A 12,189-nucleotide genomic window follows, 5' to 3' on the forward strand; every position below is an offset into this window, starting at 1 on the left:
TCCTTGGAGGCTCTGGATTATGACCAGCCTCTTAAAGACCTACTGAAGCTCCCATTCCATGATATTCCATGAGAGACTTTCTATAAGAATCTCGAGACTCCTCTCTCCATTCCGGTGGCTCCTAAAAAACTGGACTCTTTGTATAGGGTGGTTCTTATTCCAGGTTTTGCTAAACCACAGCTTCTTCATGAATCTTTAGTGGTTGAATCCACTCTAAAGAAATCATCAGGGGCTAGTGTCTATGCATCTATACCTCCTGGCAGAGAAGGTAGAGCAATGGATATGTTTGGTAAGCGTCTTTATCAGAATGCAGTGTGGGCCAACAGAGCTGGTAATTATAATTTCCATTTTTCATTTCACCTGAAATATTTGGTCAAACAACTTGCATATTTTCAAAAGTATATTCTATCTTGTAAGCAATCGAAATTCCAACAACTCATTGCTTCGACTTTGCAATTGCAGAAATATATGGTGCACTACTTATGATACTTTTGAACTTACCTCACGAGCCGCCTTGCCTGGCTTCGTGTTTCTGAACTTTATGTAAATCACCAGGATCACTTGGCCAATGCTCCCTGCCCAGGAGATGAGCTTTTTGGTCCATCAATGGATACGACTACTCAAACACTATCCGCTTATTAGACCAAATGGGACACTTTGGTTAAACCAAAGAAGAAGCCTCAACTGCCCCGTACTTTCAAGCCAGCTTCTTTGTACCAGCGCAGGTTTTCGTCTAAGCCTGCTCTTCCTGCTCCTTCTCAGCCTAGGAAGCAAAAGCAGCAACCTGAACAGGCTGCTCAACAAAAGCCCACACAGCCTTTTTGCCGTGTTCCTCAGGAGCATAGCCACAGTTCCCATTCTCCAACCTCGGCCAATTGGAGGGCAGCTTCAGCATTACGTAAATTGGGAGGTCATCACCACAGATCTCTGGGTTCTAGACACCATTCGCAGGAGTATGCTCTCCATTTTCATACCCTACCTCTGGATCATTCTATCATCTCCAAGAGAGTCTATTTCGGACTCGATACAGTCTTCTCTCATTCAGGAGATTCAATCCCTCTTCCTTCTCAATGCCATAGAAGAGGTTCCTTTAAATCAGCAGAGTCAGGGATTCTACTCCTGATATTTTTTAATCCCAAAAAAGACTGGAGGTATACGACCCATTCTGGATCTTAATAAATTATGACAGATACCCAGAAAATTGCCACTTATCTTTTAGAAGTTTCCTAGTGCTGGACTTGTTTTGAAGCAGAAAAAATCATCCAAATGAAGCCAATGCTTAATATAGAAAAGCGGAAACTTCTAAAGGGCAATTATGGGGGCATCTGTCATAATTTATTGTGGAAAACTGCACTTTAGACACTTTATGGGACTATGAAATATGCACTTTATCTGATTAAATGTTTTGCTTAGACAGTTGCCCTTTGGAGTTTTTCAGACCGAGGATGTGTCTCCCTTCTTCAATATTTGTGTAATATTGAAGCAGGAAAGTCTATGTGGAAAGATTGATTCACTTCAAATTCCTATTAGACACTGAGGTCTTTTCTCCAAGGTTTTTGCCATTTGGATATAGTACATAGTGCTGTGAATTAACACTGGATGTTTTTGTTATTGAGTGACTATTTATTAGCATCTTTGCTTGAGTTTTTTTTGTTTTTTTGTATTAATATTAAACCAGATTTACATGTGGGTCATTCCATGACAAATGGTCCAGAGCTCCCCACTCAGCCGTCTCAGAAATTAATGAAATTATTTCAGGAGAGGATAACCAAAATTTTGGGACATGATCTCAACTAAGTCCAGAATCATAGAATAACATGCACGCGTTAGCGTTTAATGCGTGTTTAGTGTATGCTAATATTTACTGCGCGCTAAAATGCATAGGGTACCTTAGTAAAAGAAGGGGCAAGTTTGTGAGCAGCTAGGCACATGATAGAAGTACGTTGCAGATGGTAGGAGTCTGATTAACAAATAAGTCTCTTGTTGCCACTTCAAAGGCAGACAAGACACAAATAATGTCATTTAACAGTAGTTCATTTAAATCCAAAAGCATAAGGACATAAGAATTGCCATATTAGGACAGACTGAAGGTCCATCAAGCCCAGAATCCTGTTTCCAACAGTGGCCCGCCCAAGTCCTTAAGTACCTAGCTAGATCCCAAGCAGCTTCTATAGTATATTTTAATCACTGGATTCAGTTGCCAGTTGTCTAAGATGTATTAAGTTTTCACATATTGATACTAATCTCAGGTTTTTAGAGCATAACAAGGAGATAAAGTTTGTCCTTAGCCCCATGAGCTTTGTCCATGTCCCCATCCCTTCACCATCCTCGCGGGCTCTATCCCTGTTCCCACCCTGCGGTTAACCGAGGGTACTCGCCCCCGTGCCATTTTCTACATGGCTATCAATTTGTATCATTTAAATTATTCAACAGGAAAATGTAGTTACTGTATTTTTCATTCCATAGGATGCACCCGACCATAAGACACCCCCCCTGTAGATGAGGAAAAACCAAGGAAAAAAAATTCTGCCCACTGCCCTGCCCTGTATTCTGTCCCCCATCTGGTGGTCTAGTGGTAGGTTGGGACAGGGTACAAGGCAGGTGTAGTGGTAGGCAGTTGGCAGCCCCCCTCAGGCAGATCTAGTGGTAGGTAGCCCCCCCTTGCCGATACAGCGCTGGACCAATGGAAGTTAAAAAAAATTACCAGGGGAGATTGGGGGGGGGGGTATTCGTTCCATAAGACGCACCCTTATTTTCACCCACTTTTTTGGTAAAAAAAAAAATGTGTGTCTTATGGAGCAAAAAATATGGTACTTGCCTTACAATTATTTTGTACTCCCAAAAAGAATGTATTGTAGACTGTCATATTGCATTCTTGAATGATAGTATATACAGATTGTATGAATCAATTCAACAGCACAAGTTACAGAAATTAATCACTATTCCCCTCATTCTATAAGAAGGCACCTAAAATTAGACGAAGTCGGAGAATAAAAAAGAACCCAACAAGTCTACAGTGAATCCAATGAAGCAAAGCACAAAACAAGACTGCAGAAATGATGCTTGTGATGTTAGCGTTTATTCAATAAATTCAATGATGTAGAATCACAAAACATCAGAATCCACATATGGTTTAGAAGTTATGTAATCTTTTATTTTTAACGTGGTCCGTGTTTCGACTTGAAATGTCTTCCTCAGGGTTCCTAAGCGTGTGAAAGAAGGTTATTTAAGTGACAAAAAATGAGAGATATGAAATGATAAAGGAAATGCAAAAAATAAGGACACTAATGATAATGCGTGATATTTAGAAGCGATGAAATTAAGACGTGAAAATAAGAATACATATTTGTGATATGATGTTGAAAAAGTGAGGATAGTGATTAATATAAAGTGTGTATTGAAAATTCAGAGTGATCAATTAAGGGTGCATATTGAGAATGACAGTGAGCCATGATAGATATTTCTGGAGTGATACATAAAACGGAAAAGATAAGTGCAAATATATTATATCCTCTGAGAATATCAGATATAAGAACACGAAATCATATGATATGTGTTTTTTTAAAAGAGATATACAGTGCTCCCCCGCAAATTCACAGTCGGTGGTTCGCGGTCCCGGTCATTCGTAGCATTTCCGACCGCAAATGACCGGGCAGGGGAGGCAGGAGAGGGCAGCCAGATCTTTGCTGTTGCTTGTAATATAACTTTAATTAGAATTGTTGCACTAGTATGTGGGACTAGGTTCTTCCTGGAGTGTGAGGCAGGTTGCAGAGCTTTGGCACTAGACCCCTTTCCCCCTCCCATCCCTGATACTGTTGTGATTTGTACATGCTCCTACCTCTGGCTTTACTCACATCGGAGGTTACAGCAGTAGCAGAAGGATGGTTGTGTTGTGAATGCAAATGGTACGCATCCTTTTTCTCTATGCTGCTATGCTCAGCGAGAATGTACCTCAGCTCCACATTCTCCTGGATTAATCCCACCAGCGAATGAGCGGACAGGGGAGGCAGGAGAGGGCAGCCGGAGCACCAGCGAGTGAAGGAAATCGTTTGCTGTATGCTCCAACCGCCTCTTCCTGTAATAAAGTCGGGCCTTACCAATCAGGAGCTGCGTGTCGAAGCAGCTCCTTATTGGTGAAGCCCAACTTTAGTACAGGAAGAGGTGGTCGGAGCATACAGCGAGTGATTTCCTTGACTTGCCAGTGCTCCGACTGCCCTCTCCTGCCTCTCCAGCTGCCCTCTCCTGTCTCCCCTGCCTAAAAACCATATTCATGGTTTTTCGAAATTTGCGGGGGTTCCTGGTACAGAACCTCCGCAAATTTCAGGGGAGTACTGTATACCAGAATTATCTGAATTCAAAGAAAAATGCCGTTGTGGATACACAAATAGCAGAGAAATCATTTAAGGGTAAAAAAATGATTAGAAAAATGAATAGAAAAAGATGAAAACAACTCTTCCCCAGTTAAAATTTAATATAGCCCAAATTTAAAAGGTTAAAGAGGTATGGCTAATGAGGGGAGGAAAAAACCTTGATTTGGGGTTAGATTTATTTTACAAAGTTGGAAGTGTTATAAAATGAGATTATATTAAAATGGTATAGCTTCTCAATAAAAGGTTCCAATATAAAAATAAATAAAAATGTTTAAAACAATAATATATGAAAGATAAAACAACATGTAACCATATGCTGATTGACAATAGCGGTCTACCAAATGATCTAAAAAAGTCAGTTACAGAATAAGGATAAAAACACGAAATATTAGCACATGCTTGAATTATATAGGCAATCTGAAAATACTACAAGAATAAATAGCGAGCAAGTCTACGCTCTGGGGCTCATAATCGAAAGAAAAATAAGTCTAAAAACTCACCCAAATCAGCATTTGGACGATCTAAAGGTCAGGTCGTCCAAGTGTCTATAATCAAAATGTTTTTTAGATGTATCCAGAGACTTTTTAGGCCTCTAAATCCCACTGTGCGCCCAGAGCTGAAAGAGGCATTTTTGAAGGAGTGGTTAGGGCGGGATGTGGGCCGATCTAGACTTACCCCCTCTTCTATTAAACTGCACTAGCAGTTTTTAGCGCAGTGAGCCACGCTGAATGGCCTGCGCTGCTTCTGACACTCATAGAGTTCCTATGAGCGTCGGGAGCAGCGCGGGCCATTCAGCGTGGCTCTCTGCGCTAAAAACTGCTAGCGCAGTTTAATAGAAGAGGGGATTAGTCATTCTACAGGGATAATCAAAAGTTTGACAAGACTGCCTAGAAGGAACTTATACGTTGCGACTTAGGCGATCTAAATACAGGTCTACGTGCCCAGAAGTTATCCAAAGTGACCAGATAACCACTGCAGCGACAAAGTACAGACCCCCTCATACTCCCTCAATGATCACTGCCCCCCCCCAATAAAAATCAGAATAAAAACGTACATACCTGCCTCCAGAACATCAGAACCTGGCATAGGAAAGCCTAGTAGAGCTGCACAGAGGTGGCTTAAGTAGTCTGGGGGAGTGGACAAGTGGATCATAGAGAGGTTGACCCAGGCCCACAAGCCATTCTAATCACTGCATTCATGGTGAAAAATGTAAGTCCACCAAAACCCTATTGTACTGCCATATAAGAGCCACAAGCAGCCATAAGGTCTATTGGGTTTGTAGACAGGTGAGTATAGTAGGTTTTGAGGGTGTTTTGAGGGGCTCACCATGACCTATAAGGGAGTTGTGGTAAGAAGTTTAAGTGTCAGCCTTTTTGTGAAGTTCACAGCAGTGCCCTATAAGGTGCCCTTCCGCTCTCTTGCTATGTCTGGGTGACCAGTCCATCACATTTCTGGCCCCTCCCATGTCCAAAAGCTCTTGTTCTGGGCATTTGTGACTTGGACGATTATTTGAACAAGAATATGGCATAAAGATAGATGTACTGGTGGTCTGAACGATCAAACGCCTGGATTTTTGAAAAAAAAAATTTTTGGATGTACTTTTCAAGAATGGACATTTTGGCACTGCCAACTTTGGCGACTAATGCCCTATGTCCAAATTAGACTTTGACGTTTATTTTGATTATGCCCCGCCACTTATCTGAGGCTAATGCAGTACTGAACAATGTTAAAACAGGAATAAACCATGATGCTGCTATGTTTAATCGCACAGATGATTCAAAGGAGACAACTGATTATTTGGAAGGCTGAATTATATAGGCAATCTAAAAATACTACAAGAATAAATAGCCAAGTCTCTGAGGCTAATGCAGTACTGAATAATGTCAGAACGGTAATAAAACATAACCTATGAATCTGAGTGCTGCTATGTATAATCGCGCACATGATTTGAACAAGATAACTAATTATTGAAAGGTGAAACATCCATATTAAAGAAAAGAAAAAGAAACTCGTTTACAAACTATGTGTGGATTCTGATGTTGTTTTGTGATTCTACATCATAGAATTTATTGAATAAATGCTGACATCATGAGCATCATTTCCGCAGTCTTGTTTTGTGCTTTACCTAAAATTAGATACCAGTTGTACACATTTGTTATAGAATACTAGCACATTTATGCATATGCTGTACACATAAGTGCAGAAATGCAAGCTATGCGCAAACAGTATTCTTTTACTAAGCTGCATTAGTTGCTAATGTGCAACTATCACAACTTAAAATGACAAACCACAGGATGCAATCAAGCATCCTCTGGTAATTGTCAAATGTGAGCCCTTACTACTTACAAAATAAGTGACTGTAAGTCCAAACAAGGTAATTTTTCAAAATGGCCATGTGCTAATGGTATTTTTTGGCCATTAATACCAAAATATATGGTATTTTTATGGCTATGGCAAAAATGGCTTTAGTGTGCAGGAAAAAGCCATGTAAGGACCTGCTAAGACTCCTTTTCTGCAGTTTAGTAAAAGGGTCTTTTAGGGCTCCTCTTACGAAGCTGCGTTAGTGGCTTTTAATCACGCGCTAACCCCTGCACTAGCCGGAAAACTACCGCCTGCTCAAGAGGAGGCGGTTGCGGCTAGCACGGCTGACAGTTTAGCGCGCGCTATTATGTGCGTTAAACCACTAACGCGCCTTTGTAAAAGGAGCCCTTAGTGTAGAAATCATAAACATAAACAAAATGAAGATTTTGAACATGGAAAACGATGAAGATTTTGAGCTTGAAGGTGATAGAATAGAAGTTGTAAAGGATTTCAATCTCCTGGGCTCTTTTGTAAACAAAGGAGCAACTAGCAGGGAGGAAATACTCCACAGAATAGCACTTGGTTCCTCTTTAATGAAGGCTCTTGACAGAGTGTTCAAAGGCAAGTTGGTAACACTTCAAACGAAGATAGGACTTGTCCACACATTCATTTTCTCAGTGGTCAGTTACAGATGTGAAAGCTGGACACTACAGAAACAAGACAGAAAGAAGATTGACTAATTTGAGCTTTGGTGCTGGAGAAGGATTTTAGGCATGTTGTGGACTGCCAGAAGAACTAAAAAAATCTGTTCTGAATGAAATCAAACTGGCTATGTCACTCGAAGCCCAAATGATGAAGTTACAACCGTCTTATTTTGGTCACACCATTAGAAGAGAGAGATCACTGGAGAAGGACGCCATGTTTGGGAAGGTCGAAGGAACCAGGCGAAGAGGGCGACCTGCAATCAGATGGCTGGACACATTGAAAACAACTATGGAAATGATGCTGGAGGACCTTTCTGGACTAGCACAAAGCCATGTTCTTTTTAGATCTGCAATTCATCAAGTTGTTAGGATTCAAACACGAGTCAATGGCACCTAACAACAACAGTGCATAAATGCAAGGGGGCATACATATAGGCAGAGCTGGTTGGGACACACACAATTTACAGAATATTATAAATTACAGGCGTAAGTGCCAAATGAGTGCTGATTTATGTCTGCTATAGACCTGATGTGAGTGAGCATTCCTAAATGTACATGTTTCTGCTAATTTACACAAGTATTCTGAAATGAAATCTGTGTTCACAGATTCTGTGACAAAATATGTTCTTTACATCGCATTTAGGCACTCAGTTATAGAATTTCCCACTTTCTATCTCCATGGTTGGATTCATAATTGGTGTAATTGTTCAGTTTTCTATATTTTTGAATAAATGTCTGCTTTTGCCTTAGGAATAGGGAAAAGGAATGGGGACTTGTATACCGCCTTTTTGTCACTTTGGCATTTCAAAGCTGACATTCAAAGCAGCGGGTGCTAGAGGATTAAGTGACTTGCCCAGGGTCAGAAGAGCAGCACCAGGATTTGATCTCACAACCTCTGGATGCAGAGGCAGCAGCTCAACCAGTGAGCCACAGCCCTTACTCTTATTCTTTCCCTTTGTAGTCTCTCTCTCTCTCTCTTGTTTGTTTCTGTTCCTCTTGCCTCTATCTTGCTCAAATGAGGAAGTGTTTCAGTTCTTTGGTTTATTTGACAGGTCGAATGGGAGCTGGAGAAAAGAAGAATGCATCCAATGTACAGTATCGACGCCCTTTTGGCTGTGCAGTCCTCAGTATTGCTGATCTCCTTACAGGAGAATCAAGGGATGATCTGATCTTGAAAGTATACATGTAAGAATTCATTTTGTTGCTATTATGTTCCTTTATAGAGTTCTTTCATCCAAATCAACAGAAAATACACATGGTAGGATTGAGTACAATTTTTAAGCTGAGCTTATATTTTGGCAGGCCAGGGATGTTTTGCAAAATCGGATTTCATAATGGGCAGTAATGTGTTTGAATGTAGCCATAATACCTTCAAGTTTCAAGTTTATTTAAAGAATTAGTTGGGCTTCTTAGTGTTCATGGTTGACTCAATTTTTAAATGTCATGGTGAGCTTTTAAAATGCCCATCATAGACTTTTTAAACAATCCATATACTATATATTTAGTTTTGTTATTCGGAGAGGCGCTGAATACTTGAACAATACTCATGGTGGCTGTTATATGTAAGGCAGTGATATTCAACTGCTATGAGGGTAATTTTTATGAATAATTTTTGTGCATAAAACAGATTTATGGAAATTATGAAATTAAGTCATTCTGAAAAGTATGTGTGGTAAAAGCCGGTGTATACTTGCATAGTAAATATGCTTGGTGGCAGAGTTTAGGCAGATTAAGATTTACCATCATATTTAAGAAAACACATACATATGCACATAAAGTGCATTCTGACATTTAGTCCATTTTAAAAATAGGAGCAATGTCCATTCCAGAAATCTAGGCATATTTCCAACCAGATTTGTGCTAGTAGTTTATAAAGACAAATAGGCATCTATGTTTTTACAAAAAACGGGTGCCTTCTTATCTTATTTACCTAGGTGCTCTAATAAAATTATTACCCATGGCAGCATTTCTATAACAGGGCAACAGGGTTCATATTTAAAACAGAGTGAGAGTCTTATTTTATATGAACACCTTGTACTTGTTATAGACCTAGTGTAAATAATGATTCCTAAATGTAGTAGGCTTTGAGTGAATTTCTTCATAAAGGTGGTTAATAAATCCCAATAAATAAATATATATAGGCAACTTAACTGTATTCTATAAATTGCCTACCTAAATGTATGCCCCTACTACAGCCTGTCCATGCTCCACCCATGTAAATGCCCTACTTACAAACAGTGGAGTAGTAAGAGGGTGGGGAGGTGGACTGCTCCTGGTGCCATCTTCGTAGCGGGTGTTGGCGCCTCTCTTCTCTGTTCCCCCTCCCCCCATACCTCTTCAAATGTTTGCCAGTGTGAGCAGCATCTTCCACTTGTTGCTCTTACCGGCCTTGGCTTCCTTCTGATGTCACTTCTTGGTCGTGGGACCAGGATGTGATAGAAGGCCATTGTGAGCAGCAGGTGGAAGATGTTACTTGCACTGGCAAACATTTGAAGAGGTACACTTGGGAGGGGGGGAGTCGCATGGCATGGAGATGTCGGGCGCCAACCTCCCTTGCAACACCACTGCTTACAAGTATGCAATATGCCATTTGAGTGCCTATTTGTAGAATACAACTTTGGCTCCTAAATGATATTTACAAGATAAATGTACATAGGTGCACAATTGTGTTTGAAATTAAAGTAATTTTTTAAATAGAATTGCCCTACATATGCATGGCTAAACAGATTAATATAGAACAGCAATTTTTCTGTCATGTTTTAAACTACTTAGCTATACATAAAGGGCAACGCCATAATCTAGATGCCCACATTTACACCCCTTTGTGCAAATAAATACCTAGAATGCTAGCATTTGTGCACATATGTATATATACTTGCTTACCTTACATATTTTCAAAGGGGGCATACACATGGAAGGAGCATGGGCACTTATATGTCCCCAGTGGCATATCTAACTAGGCTGCTAACTCCCTCCTCCAGGTGCATCATCTCCCAAGCAATAAGGAGTGCACTGAACAGTTGCAGAACTGCAGTCTACATGTGTGTGGCTGTCTGTTCTGCTGATCCCATGACTCGGAACAGGAAGTTGACGTCAGATGCAAAGCTGACAGCTGCACCACGCATGTAAACTATGGCTCCACTACTGCTCTATGCATCCTCTTACTGCCTGCATCTGGGACAGACTGCACCAATCACCCTGCCTTTGGTATACCACTGCACATCTCTGCTACATTTAGACACCTGCACTTAGAAGACTTGATTTGCATTTTATCAAAATTTTAATAAACTTGAAACTCTATGCCTGGTTTAACTGCAGATTTTTATTAGATTTGCCTGTACCGAGTTACACTAGTATTCTATAATGGCTTATGCCACATGCCCTCAGGGCACCTAAATGGAGGCACTCAGTTGTAGAATTGCTTCCTTAGGGGCTGAATTTCATTGTTATCCATTTAGCTAGGTGAAATGCCCTTGCTCCTCATTTGCTGCACCAAATTTGGGTACATATTCCAGATTTGCATGCAAACTGATCAGATTATAAGCCGATAACAATCATCTACCTTAATTGGCACTAATTAGGATAGTGGATCGAAAACTGTGCCCCATGGCACACTAGTATGCTGTGGCAAGATTGCTGGTGTGCTGCAAGTTGCCAGCACCAGCTGACTACCTACAGAACGTGTCTCATTGAGAGAGTCATGTCCTGTAGACAGCTGGCGCTGGCGCCTCTCCTGTTGAGCAACCCCCACTGGCAGCTCAGGGCCCATCTGCAGGGCCTTTGCATAGATGTCAGTGTGATGATGTCACACATGCTTGTGACATCATCACGTCGATATCCGCGCACTTCCTGGTGCCCTCTAGCCGTGGTCCGTTGTTTAGTATGCCGCAGCTCAGGATAGTTTGCGAGACACTGAATTAAGATTTGCTCACAGATCTGCCTGCGCACTGTTCTATAACTGCACGTTTAAATTTTCTTGCACACAACTCAGGAGAGGGCATGAGTAGGGGCGGTCATAGGCATTTCTAAAATTTAAGTGATTCTTCTTGGCTGGAAATTTTAAGCAGACTTAGCCATATAGTAATAGAGAGTTATTCATATAGGTCATCACTATTCAGGTAAGTCTGTTTGAGTATCAGGCCCTGTGTGAACAAAACCTTGGAGGAGTAGCCTAGTAGTTAGTGCAGTGGCCTGAGAACCTGGGGAACTAGGTTCAATTAACAGCAACAACCATATGCAATTTTAGATGTCAAAATTCCAAAGGCACATTACATCTGTGAGCACTAAGTTCCCCAAAACAAATATGCATTTGCATATAATATACTTTAATATAAAGGGAGAAAAGACCTTGAATGACTGAACTTGTCTCTTTATGGTTTAAGAAATGGTGCTAGTGTCTAAGTGTGATGATGTCCACTGAAGCAGATATGTTTTTTTCAATTAACATAGTAACATAGTAGATGACGGCAGATAAAGACCCGAATAGTCCATCCAGTCTGCCCAACCTGATTCAATTTAAATTTTTTTTTTTTTTTTTGTAATTTTTCTTCTTAGCTATTTCTGGGCAAGAATCCAAAGCTTTACCCGGTACTGTGCTTGGGTTCCAACTGCCAAAATCTCTGTTAAGACTTACTCCAGCCCATCTACACCCTCCCAGCCATTGAAGCCCTCCCCTGCCCATCCTCCACCAAACGGCCAAACACAGACACAGACCGTGCAAGTCTACCCAGTAACTGGCCTAGTTCAATATTTAATATTATTTTCTGATTCTAAATCTTCTGTGTTAGAATCAGAAAATAAAGTGAATCATTGTA

The 12,189-nt window shown here is 40.7% G+C and overlaps 1 protein-coding gene across 5 annotated transcripts in view; it reads left to right on the forward strand.

Annotated features, from left to right (window-relative positions):
- DOCK4 (dedicator of cytokinesis 4) overlaps positions 1-12,189 on the forward strand; it is a 650,492-nt gene that overhangs the window by 195,708 nt on the left and 442,595 nt on the right. For all 5 annotated transcript variants that reach the window (XM_033958349.1, XM_033958350.1, XM_033958353.1 and 2 more), the window contains one exon: positions 8,428-8,560. In XM_033958349.1, coding sequence (XP_033814240.1) covers positions 8,428-8,560 — 133 coding nt within the window. The remainder of the gene's footprint in view (positions 1-8,427; positions 8,561-12,189) is intronic.

This window comes from Geotrypetes seraphini, chromosome 9, assembly GCF_902459505.1.
Source record: "Geotrypetes seraphini chromosome 9, aGeoSer1.1, whole genome shotgun sequence".
Lineage (NCBI taxonomy): Eukaryota > Metazoa > Chordata > Amphibia > Gymnophiona > Dermophiidae > Geotrypetes > Geotrypetes seraphini.